The sequence below is a fragment of the Sus scrofa genome, chromosome 6 (genome assembly GCF_000003025.6).
Source record: "Sus scrofa isolate TJ Tabasco breed Duroc chromosome 6, Sscrofa11.1, whole genome shotgun sequence".
Classification (NCBI taxonomy): Eukaryota; Metazoa; Chordata; class Mammalia; order Artiodactyla; family Suidae; genus Sus; species Sus scrofa.
The window spans coordinates 158,018,222-158,038,777 of NC_010448.4; the positions used below are offsets into that span (position 1 = coordinate 158,018,222).

Sequence of the window (20,556 nt, forward strand, 5' to 3'; positions counted from 1 at the left end):
ACAAGGAACACATAAAGGACAAAGAGGTATCACCCGGGTCGGCGGAGTGGAGGAGATTGTTCCAGGGAGAGGGGCCAGACCGTGCGTTGGGCATGTGATCAAGTAAATTTGGGGAAAGAAAGGCCTTTGAATTAAGCTAGAGAATCCTAAATATATGTAAATTATAATAGGTTATTCTTTTCCTAATTTGTTGGCCCCCGATGAAGGTCTCTGCAAAGACTTGCCTTTGAGCTTTCAATACCAAGTGGATTGATGGGGGGCGTGGGGGTGCACCCCCTCTGTCGGAAATCGGTGCCTCTTTCAGAAGCCAAGTTTGGGTCAGAAGCCTCGGAAGATGAAGTCCCCTGGCCCCTCAGAAGCCTCTGACCACTCAGGTCGTCTCTGGTGTGGCCAGGCTGGACTCCTGCTCCCCACCCCCTTAGCAGGTTTCTCACTAGGATCCCAAAGGCTGAGTATGTCCTTGGCTACTCTGGACCCATTCCTGGGGGATGCCAATAAGAAAGCTTTGCCTTGTGTGCCTGGTAGACACCAAATACCCAGGGACCTCTTTTGCTGACCTCCGAAGGGCAGCCTCACCTTGCCCTGCAGCGCTCCCGCCAGACCTCTGCAGGCTCCTGTAGCTCTGCAGGCCAGGCTGACCGAGGACTGAGAGCCTGGGTCTTAGGGCATTTCCGACCTGCCTCTTCAGCCCCTCTGCATCACTTTTGGGGCACGCTAAACGGTCCATCACCCTCTAAGGACCTCCTGCAGGCTTGCCGGGGGTGGGCTCAGTTCCAGAATGCCGCCAGGCGACGTGGGGTTCGAGATTGAGATGTCTTTGAGGGGCCGACTCCTGTGATTTACAGAACTTAAGTCAAGCACACTGGCCGTGTGTGGGTCCTTTGGGACACCAGGTACCCGAGCTGTTCCTGTTCCCGCCTCCGCGTCAGACCTGTGCACACACAGGCGTGCACAGAATCCGTGACCTTGTGACTCTTCTTGCTGGAGGGTGTTAGCATTTCTGGACAGTGACCATCCTAGCCCCCCTCCTCTCCACACCGTCCCTCGTGTGTGCTCAGAGCCCCGAGGACCGGGAGCAGGGCGGGGCACGGGCACCTGTCTCTGGTCTCAGCCCGTGCAGCACACCTTCACTGTGCACCTCCTGGGTGCCTGGCCTCGCCTCGTCCTGGAAGGCTTCCTGCACCGGCTGCATTTAGGTGGGCAGGACAGGCAGGGGCAGCAGGGGAAGCCATGCGGAAGGCTCGCTTCACACTCCTGTGCAGGGAGCGCTAGGTGGCACATGTTGGTAGCAACAGCACACCTGTCAGCATCGCAGTGGGCCTGGGCAGGGGCAGAGGTGGAGGGACTGAGTTCTGCAGTCTCGTTCCTCCGTGTGGCCTCAGGGCTCACCCACCTTAGCCCTCTTGTTTATAATGACACCCAGGGCGGCGGGGGGCGGGGGGCGCCCTCCTCTCATTCACTTAGCTAGTTTTTTATTGGGGTTACCATTGAGGCTGAACTGTTAGCACCCTTTTGTGTCAGCTAAAGAATTTGGTAGAGGGGAAGAAATGTGGACATTGAAGTGGACCTGGGTTCAAATCCCAGGACTGCCACTTCTGGGCTGCTGTGTAACTTGGGGCCGATCAGCTCGCTGATCGGTTTTCTTTTCTGTAACACAGGGATGATAATGCCACCTACCCCCTGGGGCTGTTGAAGGGATGAGAGAGAAGTACTGAAGGGCCAGGCATGAGGAGGCACCTGTTACTGGCAGCTGTCACTCCTGTGGGCAGCACAGGGAGAGAGGGTGTGGCCCCTCTCCCTGGCTTCCCGGTGTCCTGGAGGGCAGAGCCACAGGCCCAGCCATTGCAACCCGGCCCCACCCCGTAGGGGGCCGGCAAAGGCTTCTCTTCCCCCTCCTGCTCCGTTGCTGGTGACCATGCCTGGCAGGTGCCCAGGAGCCCTCCAGACAAGTTCTCCGCCTTCTGCATCTTGGGCAGCACCGGTGTCTGAACCAGAGTCAGACTGACACCCAGATTTCAAGCAGGAGAGCCAGCTACGCTGTCCGTACACTAACCAGGCGCGGCGGGCCGCCCGATTGGACAGCGGCAGACTAAGCCCCCGGCTTCTCGTGGTGGTGTTTGGTCTAATTTCCTGTGCGTTGTGACCTACATCATTCCTGATTTGCTAAACCCTCTGAGCAGGCAGCAGTAATAAATCAATTAATGACTCCGATGAATCGCTTAATGGCTGACAACATAACGGTGAGGCCAACAGCTTGCATCTCTCCAGCAGGACCAAAGGACGCTGGTCCACCCGGGTGGGGGACGAAACAGAGACTGTTAGCTAAATTAGCGCAATTAGTGCGTGCTTTAAAGGCTTAGGCGGCATCTGCTCAGCGCTGAGCCCCTGAGCCTGCAAACCACAGCAGCGGGCCCCTCACGCCCTCCATCCTGGGCGGCAGGAGAGCCTGAGGATTCCCGGCTCCTTGGTTCCCACAGCCGTCTCCGGCCACGTGTGCACCTCCCCGCTTCGCTACCAGGGAACTGGGGTGAACTTCTCAGGCAGCTGCGTGCCTTGTCCTGTCCCAGCAGAAGCTGTGCCGGGGGCGGGCGGTGGGGGGCGACTCTGTCCTCATGGAAATCTGGTGCCAGCCGCACACATGAAAGCAAAGTGAAAGGTGTTCGGGGGGCCAAGCCTGTAATGATTTCTCTTAAACTTTTAAAAAAAAAAGAAAGTTTCTGAAGCGGGCGGTTTTTTGTTCTCTGCACACCTCCATCCTGGCAGGATTAAGTTGTCATTGGAACCGAACGTGTGTGCGGGCCCCTGCCAGGGAATTTTCCACTTTGCAGAGGCGACTGCCAGTGTTCTTGTTAAGGAGCTGTCACTGGCCTACGATGACATGTTTGTGGTTGTAAACGGCTCCTTTAAGACAGGGGGAAGCGTGCATGTGTGTGTGTGTCTGTGTGTGTGTTTTGCTAATGGTGTAAACCAGGCCCCGAAGCTCATCTCTCTTTAAGAAGAGAATCAGCGTTGTACAAACAGCGTGCCGTTGATCCACTCCGTGCTGCTCATGTGCAGGCGGGACCTCTAGCCCTTAATCTCCGTTGTCTCACATGCGCTCGCCCGGGACCTGTGTGCTGTGCCGTGCGGCCCAGCCCGGGAGGTGTTTGCACACCGGGGAGGGTGCCCTGGCCAGCATCCACGGTATAACCAGGTATTAATTAAACAGGGCTCCACCTCTTACCCAAACGGTGCCCTTTGATCCAATTCCCAGAAGAAGTCGGGTGCTTCCTGGGATGGATGGGCAGGGCCCAGTGGGGCGGAGGCCATGACCTTCTCAGGCCAGAGAAGCCAGTTCCTCTTTCTCTTGGAACTGTTCTGACGGGGGGTTCTTTCACGCTGTAAAAGATAGAGGTCGCGCCTTAGGAGACGGGGTTCTGTCGAGTAGAAGACGTTGTCTTCTGGCAGCCCTGACCCCTCCCGTGCCCCGGCTTGCTTTGTGTTCATGGCATCTTAAAAGCAAACACACTGTCCCCTACCTGGTGCTGTGTTGCCAGCTCAGGGGCTGAGGACCTGTCGCAGCCGGAGCCCCTTACCAGGGGTTCGAGCCCTGTACCCCCGGAGTCATATTTAGGTTTCTCACACCCCCATAGAAGGTAGAGCCCCCCCCCCCAGTAGATGAGGAAGGGCTCAGAGAGGTAAAGTGAGGTTCCTGAGGAGCACGGTTGCTGGAGAATGGAAGGGCAGGGCCGGGGACCTGGACTTCTTTGTCCCCAGGCAGCATTTTTAAGCATCAGGTTCAGAACTTATACCAGGAGTTCCCATCGTGATGCAGCAGAAGCGCATCTGACTAGGAACCATGAGGTTGTGGGTTCGATCCCTGGCCTCGCTCAGTGGGTTAAGGATCTGGCGTTGCGGTGAGCTGTGGTGTAGGTCACAGATGTGGCTCGGATCTGGTGTTGCTGTGGTCGTGGTGTAGGCTACAGCTCCGATTCAGCCCCTAGCCTGGGAATCTCCTTATGCTGCGGATGCGGCCCTAAAAGGACAAAAGCCCAAAAAAGGAACGGTTTTTAAACCAGAGAAGCAGAGACACGGCCGAAAGGTCTGGGCTTGACTTCCAGTCATGCCTGTTCCAAGCTGAATGACTGGGGACCAGTCCCCGAGCCTCCATTCTCTCACCTGTGGTCCCTGCTGGCTTGTTGGGAAGATCGGGGCAAGAATGGGACATACCGCACTACGGTTGGGTGGGCAGCTGGCTCCCCTTCTGTGGAAGAGCCCCGCCACCCCTTGCTGGGGGAAGGGGAGTGAGTAAGCCCCACGCCCACCCCTCCCGCCAGCGATGGAGCGGAGGGAGCTCTGGGGCGGCTGGACACCTGGCGGGATTTGCGCTCTGAAGGAGAGGCCGTCAGGAGGCCTGGACCAGGGGAGGGATAGATGACAGCAGTAATCTCTCCCCTCCCTATCATCCCCCGCATCTCCGAGTCCCGCCGTCCTTTAAGGCCCTGGCTTGAGTGCCACCTCTTCCGTAAAGCCTCCCTGATCCCCTAATCCCCGCCTCGCAGCGCCCGCCCGACGCGCCTTCCCACGTCCCTCAGGTCTCTGGGCAGCGATTCATTTCATCCCCTGGACCTTGAGGACAGAGCCGAGCCTCCGTCTTCTCCCGTCCCAGGCCCAGCGCATCCCTGGAGGCCCAGCAGCCGGTGTTTGCTGAGTGCACTGACACGTATAAAGCACTTGGAACCTTTTTAAGCTCCCCACCTGCCTTGTGTTGCCTTCTCCTACCGGGGTAATTTGCCCATTAGCTCCAACAGATGCTTCAGCAGGATCTTGCATTCCTACACCTACACACCCCCACCCTACCCCTTAGTGGAGGCGACCTCAGTGAACTATCTTGCCAGAAAGAGCAATGTAGAAGGCCAGTCTACTTTGGGAAGAGCAAAGCATGGGTGATCTCAGACGTGGAGAATGCCTAGGGCTCACCCTGTGTTTATAGTGATGTGTCTGTTGTTTCTTTCCATAAGCATCAAAAGCACACAGAACTCTCTGGAGAACTGCAAGCGTTGGTGGTGGGAGGCGGGGGAGGCCATTATTTGGGTTTCTTACACTGAAATTGGGGATGGTGGCCAGAGAGACAAAAGTTAGGGTGCTTGGGGAGTTCCCTTGTGGCTCAGCAGGTTAAGGCTCTGCTGTTGTCACTGCTGTGGCTCTGGTTATAGCTGTGGCATGGATTCAGTCCTCGGCCTGGGAATTTTGGAATGCTGTGGGTGTGGCCAAAAAAAAAAAGTTAAAACACTCAGAAAAATGCACTTCTCTGGGCCTGTTTTCTTACTGGTAGACAGCAGTGCTACCTCCTTTCCCGGGGGTGTCGAGGAGTTTATCGTACCCCTTTCCCTCTCTCCTGGTCTCTGGGATGGGGATGAAAGGGCACTTGCTTCTTTCCGTGTGTCCTCTCTGCCTTCCTGCATCCATCCTCTCCTCCTGGGGACTTTGGGGAAGAAGCTCTGGTGTTAGGACAGCCCTCACTGGGGCCTGAGGGCCTGGCTGTGCGAGCTGGGGCTTCTGTCCCCTCCCTGTGGCCCGCGCTCAGCTTGCTTGGCTGGGAGTTCAGTGTGTCACCTGCTCGGTTCACCATCGCAACAGGACCTCAGCCACCTTACTTGGACTGAGCCGAGGCCCCGGGGCAGGAAGTCGCAGGTAGTTTGCAGCCCAGGCTGAAACCCTGATCCTGGGACCCTCAGGCCAGAGCTCTTTTCTCTCCTAATAAAGAGGGGAGGCTGAGGCAGTCCGCATGGCTTTATTGTGGCTGAGCGGAGGTGAGACCCACGTGCTCTGATCTGGAGCACGCTCGCCCGTGCCCTGGCCCCACCGTGAGCGACCCGAGGGGACGTGGCTCACCGCCTCCTGAGGCGTGTCCGTCTGACGCTCAGATCTGGAGAAGCTTTCAGGAGCTCAGAGCATCCATCGCTGGACCCCGGACCGTCCCTCAGCCACGGGAGAGCACGTCCACTCCTCGCACGTGACGGCAGCTGGCTATTTGGAGGCAGGGATCCTGTGTCACTCACTCCCGTGTGTCATCTGAACCTATTTTTAACACCAGCTGGTTCTGTCTCTTCAAGTTGCCACGGCTCTGTTTTGTCCAAGCTGCAGAATGAGCGCCTCTGTTGTCCAAACGGATTCTCTTCTGTGGTCTGTACATAAAACCAAGAGGTCTCTTCCTGTCCCTTCTCCTCTTTTGACCTCACTCCTCTCTGCCTTGGCCTCTGTCTGGGTGATGAGATTCTCTGTGTGCCCTCAGCTACATCTTTGGTTTGTTGATGCTGCTAAAATTCCTTCTAGGAGACTTGGCCCAGAGGGCGCCAGGTCACTCCGATATTTTGCACGGAGTGACGAAGGCTCTGTCTTGATGATACCCATGCAAACAACCCCTCTCCCTGGGACGAGAGCATCCCCCACAGGCCTTTGTCTCTCCATGCAGGAGTGCCACCCCCCTTTCCCCTGCCCCTGCCGGTGTCCTGCACCGCCCAGCTGAGGGCACACAGCCACGGGGCCGTGTGCCCCTGGTGTCCTGGGTGCTCGCTGCGTGGCCCGTATTGCATTTCAGTCAAGGAAAGCTGCACTTGGCGGTGTCACATGCGGGCCCCGTGCTGCTACACGCCTGAGCGTTGAGGTGGGGCCAGGAGGGACGGGACGTGCAGGACAAAGTTCCCCTTTGCAGCCTTGTAAATCAGTCAGGAGAGCTTGGCCAACCTGGCAGCAGTCCCGCCCTTCTCCCTGAGCATTTGTTTTTATTCAGGCTTCCAGGAGCTTCATGTGTATAGAACTGTTTTTAAAAGAGAGGAAAAATAGGTGGGGGATCCCATGCTGGTCTGTGAGGGAAGCTGCCTGGGGGGTCTTGGGGTGGGGCTCGCAGGTAACATCAGGGACATCCCCTAGGGCCCCACTTGCTGAAGGGAGCCTGAACGCTGGTCACCTCTCACAAGTTAATGCAAGATACGAGGTGGGAGGCCCCTGGGAGCTTGTCTCTTGGTGCCTCTGGACTGACCCCGCAGTTCCTGGAGCCACAGGGGAGTCCTTGCTGCAGAGCGAGGACAGGGCCCAGCACTGCATCCAGGACTCGCTGGGTCTGCTGTTTGTGGCGCTGTGGATACTCTGGGGGGTGCGGTGGCTTTGTCAGTGATGCGTTGGGATGCCTGGCACAGGGTAACGTAGGGTCAGGTGGGCCTCTCAGAAGTCCTGGGCCACCCTTCTGCTTGGAGCTGTTCCCCACTGCCTGGAGCAGGAAATTAAGATTCCCTAATAGCACAGGTTCCTCCGGGCTGCTCAGATCCCACGGCCAAATCCAGGTTCAAATCCAGCTTCTCCATGGGAGGGGCAGGCAGTGGAGGTGCATGTGCTTTATTCTGGGGCAGGGAAGTTGGCAGCCAGGTTTGGATGGCAAGGGAGGCCTGGCGGTGGAGGGGCACGTGTGAAACCAGCTGGCATGTGTCCGGAACAGACCAACAAGGCTGAGGGGCTGCTGCCCCGGCGGTGGTGCAGACACCCTGGACTCGTAAAGAAACCCTACTCTTCAGAGAGGAAGTTGTGGGATGAGCCCTGCTTGGAAGTCTCCCTGGCCGCGAACAAAAAAATAAAATGCTTTGCAGGGAGGGGAACCTTCACAGCTTCAGGCAGATGTCTGAAGGCACTTCAGGCTTTCCAAGTGAATGATAAGCCGGAGGCTTGGAGGAGGCGGCTGCAGCTTAGAGTGGGCCACACCGCCCGCCCTGTGCAAGGCCTGTTTTCTATTTACAGAAGAATTTTCATTAGTTTAAAAAAAAAAAAAAAAAAGAAAAGAAAAAAAAGCATGAGTTACCCAACCGCGTGCCCAATTCGATTCTGCTTTTTTAATGCATGTCCGCGTGTGTGCATATACAGAAACATGTTGGTGAGGGGGGCTCAGGGGTGGGGGCAGGGGGCGGGGAGCCCAGATGTCACCCGCAGGCTCTGAGAACAAATGGGTTTCTGGATGGTCTTTGACCTCTGAACCGGGTCGTGCGGCCGAGTGTTCCAAGGCGTTGGATTGAGTTTTGACCCCTAAGTGTTCTGTGGTGAACGGGGAAGAGTTACAATTCCTGTTTCTGCAGGAGCTGCTCTTTCCAGCCCCAGCCCCCTGGGTGTAGGCCTGGGTCGCGGAGAGGAGCGTGGGGGAGGAGCCCTAGAGGTCCTCTCTCACCCCACCCCTGGACACGTGGGGAAGCTGAGGCCCAGAGCAACAAGAGACTTGCCCTCTGGCTCCCTCCCAGCCGGACCGAGCCCATGCACGCGGTCTCTGGCTTCTGAGACCAGCCCTCTTTCCGCTCCTGCTCCAGTGGGGGGGGCTCCATCCCCTGCTCCTGCCACAGCCCCGGCGTGGCACAGGCCTCAGTGAATGTCAGGGGTTTTCCGTTTGGGTTTTGTGTTTTTAGAGAAAACTCACAGGAGACGCTTTGCTGAGTGTCTTAATGGAGCTCTAACTCAGAGTTGGAAACCGCAGGGAGAGGCCCATTCCTAGCAATCCAGAAAGGCCCGCTTCCACATGGCCAGGTTGGAGCAGGTCTTTGAATAATAAAAAGTATAATCATTTATGGAATACCTGCTGTATGCCTCACATTGTGTTGTTGAGGTGTGGGGTGAGGGCGGGGTTGTGTTGATAGATGTGGGATGAGGTCCCTTGGTGCAAGAGTTAGTTCTTAACCCTTTTATGTTGCCCTATGACACTGGTAGCTACTTGCATTTTCTCCTTTTTTGAACGTTTTCCATTACAAGCACATGTTCACTTCACGATCAAAGAATACCAATAACTGTCATACTTTAGGACACAGAGTTAAGCACTGCAGAGCTGCTTGATTTGGCCAGAACCTTTTTTGCTTTTTTTAGGGTTGCACCCTTGGCATGTGGAGGTTCCCAGGCTAGGGGACTAATCGGAGCTACAGCCACTGACCTACACCACAGCCACAGCAACACCAGATCCAAGCCACATCTGCAACCTACACCACAGTTCATAGCAACGCAGGATCCTTAACCCACTGAGCAAGGCCAGGGATCGAACCCACAACTTCATGGTTCCTAGCTGGATTCGTTTCCACTGTGCCAAGACAGGAACTCTCCTAGGAGAACCTAAAGATAAGTTATCACTTTAGCTTCCTGTCACTGGAGTCATCACTAATGTGGCCTTCCTTTTTCATTAGAGGGTAGCAAAAGTCCATCCTCCACCCAAATGTCAGAAAATCAGACCATCCATTTATTAGAATTGGGGTTATTCCACCCCTGATGTTCAAAAAAAGCTCGTGGACTCACTCCTGATTTCTTAGGAAGACGCGATCTTGGTGTGAGGGAGCCTCAAAAGTCATGTGCTCAGGTGTTTGCATTAAAGGAGGTTTTTAAAAAAATTACAAGATATCTATATGTTCTATCCTAAATATATAAAGAGCTCTTGAAAATCAAAGAGCTAAATAGTGAAGGGCATGAATGATTTACCATTTATTTTACTAAATGGCCAATGTAAACCATTTCAAAAGGTTAGTGATCCAAAAGATTAAGTCCAAATACCAGTGAGATCAAGGAGATATCATTTTGTAACTACTAAGTTAGCAAACACTGATATAATGCCCTGTAAATTAAATTGGTTGAATAATGATATTAGGCTCATTAAAAAATCATGTTTTCTTTGACCATTTAATGAGTTGGGGAGAAATGCTCGTGACATTATTTAACAAAATACAGTAACTAATTTCCTTTTTACATTGCTGTGTTCTGTCATAGTGAAGTACTTTGTATTAAAACGATAAGTGCTCATGGAGTTCCTGCTGTGACACAGCGGAAACAAATCCAACTAGGATCCATGAGTTTGCGGGTTCGATCCTTGGCCTCGCTCAGTGGGTTAAGGATCTGGCCTTGCCATGAGCTGTGGTGTGAGTCGCAGATGCGGCTCGGATCATGCGTTGCTGTGGCTCTGGTGTAGGCCGGCGGCTACAGCTCCGATTAGACCCCTAGAACCTCCATATGCCGTGGGAATGGCCCTAGAAAAGACAAAAAGACAAAAAAAAAGAAAGAAAGAAAGAAAAAGAAACAAAGCATTGTTTCTGGGCTAAAGGCTGGGGAAGAGTAGATCGGGACTTTCTGAGGACAGGTGGGAAAAGGCCACCTCGGGCCTGCTCTCCACACGGTTGGTTCCTTGCTTTCTCGTCTGTAAAATAGGGGTGCTGGTGCCCGTCTCAAGAGGCTGCCCGGGGGTTCAGGGAGAAGTAGGGTGTCGAGGTCCCCGGCCAGACGGGCCCCGCTGTGCACATGGCCCAGCTGGGCTCCGCTCCGCCCGCCCTGCACCGCCGTCGGGAGCTCCATCCTCTCCATCCTCACACCGAGAACAAGTCCGCACACATTTGCTGAGTAACCGCGTCGTCGGGCGGGAGAGGGTATCGTCTTCCCAAATGGACAGCCCGCTCTCAGCCGCCTGTCTGATCCTTGTCGCTGGTCCACCCGCCCTGCTCGGCCGCGACGTCCTGGGAGGATGCCTCTGCTCTGGAAGGATGTCACTTGTCCAGATGTTTCTGTACATGAGGACATTTTTCTTTTGGTAGGAAAGTGATTTCTATAAACGATAGGAGGTTTGGGGGAATATCAGTAAAGGTAAACAAGGAAACTTGCGTTAGAGAATTGAAGGAGGTAATAAAATACATTGTAAAAACTCTGATTGTTAGAATGGCCAGAATTAGGACACAGTTTTAAAAAGCTCAGAATTAGGAGTTCCTGTCGTGGCACAGTGGTTAACGAATCCGACTAGGAACCATGAGGTTGCGGGTTCGATCCCTGGCCTCGCTCAGTGGGTTAAGGATCCAGCGTTGCTGTGAACTGTAGTGTAGGTCGCAGATGCGGCTTGGATCTGGCCTTGCTGTGGCTGTGGTGTAAGCCGGCAGCAACAGCTGATTGGACCCCTAGCCTGGGAAGCTCTATGTGCCGCGGGTGTGCCCTAAAATGATAAAAGACAAAATAAAAGCTCAGAAACAGACTCATGCCTTTGTAAGGATGTTGTCTCCAATTTCAAATGAGAGGGGGCCCGCGTGGGGTGAGGCGGAGATCGCTTCTCCGCCCTTTGGGTAAGGCCAGCGTGATAATGTGTTCTCATCAAATGGGTGGGCAGGGGATCACACTGAGCCAGCTGACTATTTGAGGAGTAAAATCCGTGTTGCTTTTGTGACCAAAGTAAATTCCGGAAGCATGAAAGAGTTTAACGTAAAACTAGCCTTCAAAAGAATATGAAGAAAATATAGGTGGATGGTCGCCTCACCCCTTTTACAAAAACGAAAAACAAAAAACTTTTCTATTCCTGCTGCTGAGGAGTAATTGTTGGCTGTAAATCATGAAAAGTTGCATTTTCACAGAACCGCCACCTGGCAAACCAACCATGTAGCTAAAGGCGAGCGTGGCGTATCGGGCCCGGGCAGCCCAGCCCTCATCCCAGATGATAACTGGGCAGGGGCCGGGCCGGGGCCAGGTGGCTTCTCCTTGCCGGGGCTGGGGCCTCCCATCCGAGGAAGTGGAAGGGGGAAGACCTGGCCCTGATGGTCCGGGGTATTTGTATCGCATTACAGGCTGGTGGGCAGAATCTCTTCAGGTACAGCGAGGGTGGCTTTTCTGTCGGCAGAATCATTTTGAAATATTGGGCCCGGGTTAACCAGCCCCATCCCACCCCATTCTCTTTACCTGGGGTCTGTTCACACAGCCAGCAGCGGCCTTCGGAGTCCTCCTTGCTTGCAGATCCCTGAGCTTTCCCGGTTTTATAAGACACAACCACTCCCGTGGCCTCATCCTCCCCAACGCGTACGAGCAGGAGGGACCCCCGTGACGGGAACGGCTACGTGGCTTGCGCGCGGTGGCCGCTTGCTAGGACAGGCAACGGTGCCTGCACCCGGCGCATTATTTCCCACGGCCGGCTGTTTTCTTGCTGCATGCAGTGTTTTTGGGGGATTCACACATCCCTCATTCCCTTCCGTGGAAGCTGAACGCGCGTCGTTCAGGGTCCTGCTTTCCGGCTGAGGAACAGGCAGGAGAAGTGACTTCTTCCGGCGGGTGATGGCGAGCTGTGGTCCTAACAGAAAAAGCGGCGTTCTGTTTCCTGGCCTGAGGGTGCTCAGTCAGAGCCCTGGGAGAGGGTTCCGTTTCAGAGGCTCGGTTCTGGTGGGGTTTGGGAACCTTGGAGGCTGGCAGAGGACTTCCTGCGGGAGGAGCACCCGGGTGGTGTAGACTCGGCGGGAAGGAGCAGAGCACGGGCCCGGCGCTCCCTGGTCGGCCTCGCCCTCGTGTAGAAGCACAGGGCCGGGCACAGACACGCCGGCCACAGCCACATGATTGGGACACAGATTGTCTGGAAGGAGGCCAGGCTAGGGAGAGCAGCGTCTGTTCACCCCTGGGAGGCATTCGTTGAGGCAGATGAGGCAGGTAAATGCCGGAATAGCAGGGTTTAAAAAGAAAAGTAATGGGAGTTCCTGTTGTGGCTCAGCGCCTTACCAACCCAACTAGTATCCATGAGGATGTGGATTCAATCCCTGGCCTCGCTCAGTGGGTTAAGGATCTGGTGTTGCCATGGGCTGCAGTGTAGGTCGCAGATGCGGCTCGGATCCCGTGTTGCTGTGGCTGTGGTGTAGGCCGGCAGCTGCCACTCTGATGCGACCCCGAGCCTTGACGCTTCCGTAGGCCACAGGTGTGGCCCTAAAATACAAATCAATCAATCAATCAAAAAGATAAAGCAGAGTAACGACAGTCCCCCCATCGGGCAGCCCCACCTCCATGTCCTGAAGCCCCCAAGATGCCGAGGGGGCCAAAAAACGTGGCCTGCCTGCTGTCCCCCTCTTGAGGGGCGTTTCCCAGCTGGGCCGTCTGTTTATTCCGTGGTGGATATATGTTGATGTCCACTCTCTACCACATGCCAGCGTCTCCGGGAGGGACAGACACATGTGCAGCACCTCGCCTGCCCTGAAGGAACTTCTGCTCAATAAGTCACTGCTCCTCTTCAGGCCGCGCGCAGGTGCTGGGCCCTGTCCTCCCGTTTGAGAGATGAGGCAATGGAGGTCCCTGAGTGACACACCTGGAAGGGTGGCGGCGGGGGGGGGGGAGGGAGTCTTGGAGGACAGGGAGGGCAGGGGCAGGAGCTGCCTGTCTCTCGATGCGGGTGTGGCCCCTCACTGTCCCCCTTCCTGTCTCCACAGAGCGCAGCCGCCGCCCCGAGCCCCGTGCTTGGCAACATTCCCCCCAACGATGGGATGCCGGGAGGCCCCATCCCACCGGGGTTCTTTCAGGTACGTACTGGGCCCCGGGTCCTGTGCTCCGGTCACTCCATGCCAGGCCCCGGGCAGGCGGGAGGGAGGGGAGGCGTCAGGAGTAGCTCCGTTTGCCATGGTCTAAATACAGTTGCGTTCTGCTGGTTCAGACTCTTCCCTCCCATTGTTCTCCCCACCCGCACCCCCACCCCCGTCCCCAAACCCAGGAGGGGCGACAAGAAAGATGGCGCGCAGTCACCTCCTGCATGTGCCGCGTCCCTTCTGCTGGAGTTTGTGTTTTCTTCACACCAGCTTCGCGCTCACGACACAGCCCGCCCCGGGTCGGGGAGGCGGTGGGGCTGCTTCCCAGTCCGCTTGGAGCTGTGTTTTAACAAAAGGCTTTTTTTTTTTTTTTTTTTTTAATTTTTTTTTCAGCAAGTGAACTGTTCTTTGTTTCTGTTTTGTTGCTGCTGTCGTTGTCATTGTTTACTTTGCCTGTCCAAACTGCACCCCTTAGGCGTCATCTGAAAAACAAAAAACCCTCCGTCCTGGCAGGTCTCGGAATCCCTTCCCTCTGGTTAACCGCTGGAGTTTTTCCGAGTGTGGTCACAGATGGCAGCCCACGAGCATCCCTGCTGTGCGCTGCCCACCAAGGCGGGAGCAGCCCGCACGTGGGCCGAGAGCCTTCTCCCAAAGACACCTTCCTGGGCCCTCCAGGGGCGGGGAGCAGCTTTGTGATCTGCTGGGGGGGGGGTGCGGCTGCCACACCCCCTGCGCTGCTTCCTCCTCCTCCTCTGTTTGTACTGGCCCCCTCTGGGGGCTCCTTTGATTTAAATCAGATTGAGGCTGGGAAAGGCCACCCGAGAGGGAGGAGGGGGATTGGCGAGGGAGGAGGGGGATTGGCGAGGGAGGAGGGGGATTGGTCGGCCTGCCCGGCTGGAAGGAGCTTTGTGATGAAGCGCTTGGGTGCGACGTTCGTTCAGACCTGTCTACAGCCAGGTTTGAAAATCTGCCTGAGCTACCCACACCTTTTGAAAGGTGAGCACTTCCAGATAAGAATGTGGAAAGAGCTGTGGTGGAGAAAAGAAGGCAAAGATGTCTCTGTGAGGCCCACAGATTCAAAACCAGGACAGCTGGAGTTCCCACTGTGGCTCACTGGGTTAAGGACCCGACGTTGTCTCTCTGAGGATGCGGGTTCAATCCATAGCCTCGCTCAGTGGTTAAGGGTATGGCATTGCCGCGAGCTGTGGGGTAAGTCAGAGAAGCAACTTGGATCCCGTGTTGCTAGGTTGTGGTATAGGCCGGCAGCTGCAGCTCCCATTGGACCGCTGCGCCTGGGAACTCCCATATGCCGCAGGTGCAGCCGTTAAAATAACCCAGGATCAGTGAGGAGACTTTGGCTTGGTCACAGCCAGAATTGTGCACCCCAGGCATCCAGTGGTGAGACACAGGCTGTAGGAGGCAGCGGGCTCCCTGGCACTGGAGGAATCTGACAAAAACAGGACAAATATCTACTCCCCGAGGTGACCTGGAAGACCCTTCTGCTTTGCCAGATTTCACATTGCAGTTGACATTAATTCCCAGGAGGGGAGGGGAGGACATGCTGCTTACTAGCCAAGAAAGGGAATCAGTGAAATTTGGGTGTTCCCCCAAAACAGAAACAGCAAGTCACCCACCAAGGTGGTGGCGGCGGTGAGAGGAGTGAGAGAGATTTAGGGCAGGAGGCTCAGGGCTCTGGAGGCCCACGCGTCTGTGTGCGTTCCTGGCGTACTATCTAAACTGGGGCCTCGACCCAGGGGTGGAAATGGGTTCAGCCTCAGAAAGCCCTGGGTAGGCTCCAGATTGGACATGACCAGGCATTACCTGGGGCTCGGTTTGGGGTGATGCCACTGGCATTGAGAAGAGGGGCCGGACTTCCCAAGAGAGTGAGGTGTTCAAATCTTCGGAAACCAAACCTGCCCGAGAAAGACAAGAGCATAACAGGCTTCTGCCTTTGTCCCGGAGGAGAAACCCACAGGGCTGCAGTCCGAGCCAGTCATCCATGCCAAGGGGCAGCAGCCTTCTTCCTGGCCACTGCAGACGGGTGGCCTGTGCCCAGCTGGTGGTCTTGCCCGTTGTGTTCCCTCTGGTTGGGACTTCTTTCCCAGAATGACATGTCCTCACTGATGATGCCATGGTTGTCCTTCATACAGCGCAGGTGTGGCTTTCCTGCCTAGTGGACAGTGCCCACCCTGGCACCAGGCTCCACCTGTGTGCGTCCGTATTAAGGCTGCTCGCTGGCATCTGGGTTCCCATCGCAGGCCACTGTGGCGAGAAGAGGTGAACAATAGCCAGCGGTATTTTTTAAAATAGGCTGTTGACTTCTTTTTTGGCCCGAGTCTGGGACAAAGAGAGGTCTGCCTGATATGTGGACAGCTCCCAACTTCCTGCTTTGGCACAATTGTCCATGGTTAAGGCCTAATTCCAGGCATACTTCTTAGGCCCTCCCCTATGACGTTCAGGGGTGTGTGGTCAGAAAGCCCAGACTTTTGCTGTCCTTATTTAGCCACCACCAGCTACCATCCAACAGAGGTAACTTGTGGGCCCACCCTCTTGACTTGAGGCCATCTCTGATCCCGAGTCAGGGTGCTGGATCCTTGAGCAAGGAGCCTGTGCGCCTTGACTTCTCTGCTTCCTGGGTCATCTGGCCACCCCTCCCCGCCTCACCAAGGGACATCATTTCCCCATCAGTCAGACGAAGGCGGATGAGGTCCTTCCTGGTCAGGATGTTGAACCTCTCGGGCTAGGTCACTACTCTGGGGAACGGGGATCTCCTTGAAAGCAGGTAGTAGCTGCCCATTTCCGGCACAGACTGGCTCACAACAGGAATATTAGCTATTGATTGCCGGCCTTGCCCCTCGTTCATCTTGCAGGCGGCCACTCTGATATTAGAAGGGAAATAGAGATGGTATCAAGGGTTTTATCTGCTGCCAACAATTGCACTTCTTCCCCTGCGTGGCCGCAGCCTGGCAGGCAGCTCTCTTGCTGGAGGATCTTTGCACCCAGGAGCCAGCCTCGGTTGGCTGATCCGGCTTTGGCCAGCCCCTGTCCCAAGACGGCCAGCCTGGTTTTTCAGGACAGGACTCCACCCCGAGTTGGTACTAAATGTTGCTGGGGCCTCCAGGGTAGGCAGAACCAGCTGTCTGCCCCCGCTCCTGGCTCCTTCAAAAGCAACCAGGGGCCTTTCTTCTTCAGGCCTCTGACCACCAGGCCGCAAGGCCACTCCTGGGGTCAGAAGGTGTGGCCATCCTCACACAGGTCCAGTCTGTTTGCTCCTCCTTATTCCCAGTTGGTGTTTCCAGGGTGGGCAGTGCCCATGGTCTTGTGGCATAAGACGTGTTTGGTCGCAAGTTGAGGACTGATGGGGAGGTGGCGAGGGAGCTGCCCTGACCTTACTTCACTATCGGGGGTTGTCGTGAGGTTCTCTAGGTCATGGGAGAACTTAGCAAAGCCATTCTGGTTCCGTGTGGTCCTTGTAAAAAGAATGCCTTCATCTCGGCACCCTCAGTACCTGGTGTGCACCGGTGACCCCAGAAATGTTTGACCCGAGCTTACGGTGCTCAAGTTACCAGCAGTGGAGCCCAGCCAGCTCCCGGGCTCCAGCATCCTGACCAGGCTCAGCGGGTCCGGGGGTGGTAGTGGGGCGTGGGGAAGGACACGGTACTGGGGCCTGAGGATACCTGTTCTAGCCCCCTGCTGGCCCATGTGCTTGCTGAGTGACCTTGGGCAAATTGCTCCCCATCTCTGAGCCCCAGTTTCCTCAGCAGTAGATGAAGCAGGGTGGACCAGATGGTCACTGAGGGCCCTGCCCACTTGGATTTTCTGCTTTGGATCCAGATGGACTTTACATAATCAAGCAGTGGCTTTTTTTTTTTTTTTTTTTTTTTTTTTTTTTTTTTTTTTCCATGCAGCTTAAGTCAGTTGGGCTGCACATCTGGCAGACTCAGCTTGGCTTGGGCCAGGCCCACTGGTCTGGGTGGATCCCCAGCTCCTTGGCCCTTAGGTGGTTTGAAGGGAGGCACCGTCCACTGAGGATTTCTAGGTCCAGAGCTGAGGAATTGCAAGAGGGCAGGGGTCATGGAGAAGGGAGCATTGGGTACAGACTGTTTTTGTTCTTGTTTTGTTTTAAATTCCAATAATTGTTTTCAGTTATGTAGTGTTTTTAGACATGCAACTTACTTTCATTTTGGTCCCAGCGTTTCTGCAGAGGAGGCATGGCTGTTGGGGAAAGTGAGACTCAGAAAGGTGAATGAGGAGTTCCCGTCTTGGCGAAGTGGTTAACAAATCCGACTAGGAACCATGAGGTTGCGGGTTCGATCCCTGGCCTCGCTCAGTGGGTTAAGGATCTAGCGTTGCCATGAGCTGTGGTGTAGGTTGCAGATGTGGCTCAGATCCTGCGTTGGCTGTGGCTCTGGCGTAGGCCGGTGGCTATAGCTCCGATTCGACCCATCGCCTGGGAACCTCCATATGCCACAGGAGCGGCTCAAGAAAAGGCAAAAAGACAAAAAATAAACTAAAAGAGGGCTCTGATAACCGACTTGAATGCAGTATCTCAAGTTCCGCCATGTAGAAGACGATATCAGCCTGGCCTCTCTGAGGGCAGCCCTTAGATGGCAGATCCTCGAGAGAAAAGAAGAGGGACGCCCCTTGGCGTCTTTGCAGGGAAGACATTTCTACCACGTGCTCATTTAACAATGAAGTAGTGAGCTCCTTGGCACTGGCGGTAAGCAAGCAGAAACCAGATGCCCAGCAGAGAGCCTTGGGGGCCGTGAGCCTTGGGGGTGGGGTGAAGTGTTTCCAGGGAAGATCAGGGCCCGGTCGAGGAGAACATGCTGATGGCAGCAGCTCGGGCAGCTCCCGAGAGCCCGGCCGAGTGCTGTCCCTTTCCTGCCTTCCTTTCCAGCGGGAAGCAGGCAGCAGCATGAGCTGATATTCCTCCTGCCAGAAAGCTGCTGGAACAGGAAGGACTACTCCGTGCCTGCGAGGGCTGGTCTGGGACGGGGGGAGCCTTGGGAAGAATTAAACCGCCTTGTGTTTGTGGTTTTCAAAGCCTGCAGTGCGGGAGGACCCATCGGACAGATGGCAAATTTGAGGCTGGCACCTACACCATGTGAGGCCAGGCCTGGGCCTTTTGATCCTTCCTCGGCCCACGGGCCAGCCGTGGTGAGCACTGCAGACAGAGGAGGCAGGGGTTGCCACGGGGGCAGGCAAAGGGGGCAGCCAGCCTGGCATGGGTGCCTTTTGGGAAAGTTTCCCTGAGGGGCTGGTATAGGAACTGAGGCCTGAGCAGGAGGCTGTTGGCAGTGGCGGTAGGGCAAGATGAGGAAGGGCAGTGTGCCTGGGTGTGGACGTAAAGGGCGAGTTTGGGATCGCAGGAGGACTTGAACTTAAAGACAGGGCAGGAAGAGTTCCCGTTGTGTGTCAGTGGGTGACGAACCTGACTGGTATCCACAAGGGTACAGGTTTGATCCCTGGCCCCGCTTGGGGGGTTGGGGATCCAGCGTTGCTGTGAGCTGTGGTGTAGGTCGCACGGATGAGGTTCAGATCCTGAGTTGCTGTGGCTGCGGTGTAGGGTGGCAGCTGCAGGTCTGACTAGACCCCTAGGCTACTAACTTCCATATGCCACGGGCATAGTCCTAAAAAGAAAAAAAAAAAAAACTGTTTCATTAAAAAACAATAATAATAAAAAAAGACAGGGTAGCCTCAGAAGGGGAGTGACCTGGAGGAGCTGTGCTCATGGCAGGCTGGCCAGTGTGGAGGGCTGGAGGTGGCCAGGGCCTGAGCTGGAGTGGTGACTGAGTGCTGTGGCCAGTGCCTCCCTGTCCTCAATGGGGGGCCTTGGGCCGAGGGGGCGGGGGGCTGTGGTGAGAGAGCAGGAGCAGGCGTGGGGCTGAGAGGTGGCCCCTCTCTCGTCTGACGTGCCTCCTGCCCTGCAGGCCCTTCCCTCTCCAGGTCCTGTGGCCCCCAGGCTAACTCCTCCCGGCCTCCCCGGCTGTGCTCACAGGCCCTACATGGAACTGGCCGAGCCCCTGTCATCATCCTGGGTGGAACCCTCTCCAGATTAGAAAAGGCAGCCCCCTCTGTGATCTCATTTGCCTGTGAGTTGATGGCATTCCCCCGGGGCCAGGGAACCCAGGCCCACATTGCTCAGGGAAGTTGCTTGAGGAAGAGAGGCCTGAATGGGGCCGTGGGGTCCAGAGCTTCGTGATGAACCCCTGTCTCCTGGGAGCCGATTCCTCCCCTTTCTGGGGCTGCTCTCTGACCCCAGCCCCTTCCCCCCTCTGCTCCCCTATGGGCAGAGTGGGGTCTGTTAGATGCGCTGGTCTGTGGGAGGGGCCGGAGGTGTTGTGCCAGGTCCTCCAGCAGACAGAAGTACCCCTCCTCCCCGCCCCTTGCCCTGCCGTCTGCCTCCAGACTGACAGAAGGCAGGGTCACCCCTGCTGAGAAGGATTAGAGAGGAGGCGGGGCACCCCAACTGCTGGGCCCTGGGCCACGGTTGGAGGTGGGGAGCGGGGAGCTGCCACTGTTCCCCACCCCCAGCCCCCCACCTGTTCCAAGCCACCTTGGCCTTGGCTCCCGCAGCAGCAGCAGCCCCACCTCCTTTGGTTACTGAGATGAAGCCGGGAGGCAGCCTTTAAGCCTGAAGACCCCTGCCCTGGGAGTCGGATGCCCTGGTTTGAGTCCAGCCCTGCTGCCCAGTTGCTGTGTGTCCTTAGGGAGCCATCCTCCCCTCTCTGGGCCTTCGTTTGCTTGTCACCCTTGTGCGGTGTGACCAAGGGGGACTTAAAACCCCTAGCCACTCTGAAGCACAGTGGACTGGGCTCTTCCTCTCTTCTGTGCTGTGGACCCCCACACCGCCCTCTCCCCTCACTCACCTGGCCTGTGCAGAAAGGCCAGGGCAGGAGAGGTTGGGGGAAAAGCCTTTTTTGTTGTTGCCAGTACCACCTCTGCAAAGGTCAGGCTGTGTTCCCGCCCCGCCGGGCCGCCAGCCTGGTGCCTAACGTCTGCCCAGCAGCAGATGACCGGCCCCGGGCTCCTAGCAACAGTGGACAAAAGGTTACTCTTGACGTGCCAGGCTGCCTCGCCCTCGAGCACCCCCCTCCTGAAAAGGGGAAAAAAAAAAAAAAAGTGGTGGTCTCAACGGCGCGCGTGCCTGCGTGCACCTGTGGGCAGGTTTGCATCTGCGCCCTCCAGCCACCTCCCCCTCCCCAAAACGTGAACTCCACATGTCGCGCCGTAACTCTCGCTGATGAAATGGAAAGTTGAA

At 56.1% G+C, this 20,556-nt stretch overlaps 1 protein-coding gene across 4 annotated transcripts in view; it reads left to right on the plus strand.

Annotated features, from left to right (window-relative positions):
• Positions 1 to 20,556, plus strand: part of SSBP3 (single stranded DNA binding protein 3) — a 169,896-nt gene that overhangs the window by 106,639 nt on the left and 42,701 nt on the right. For all 4 annotated transcript variants that reach the window (XM_021096594.1, XM_021096596.1, XM_021096593.1 and 1 more), the window contains one exon: positions 13,200 to 13,289. In XM_021096594.1, coding sequence (XP_020952253.1) covers positions 13,200 to 13,289 — 90 coding nt within the window. The remainder of the gene's footprint in view (positions 1 to 13,199; positions 13,290 to 20,556) is intronic.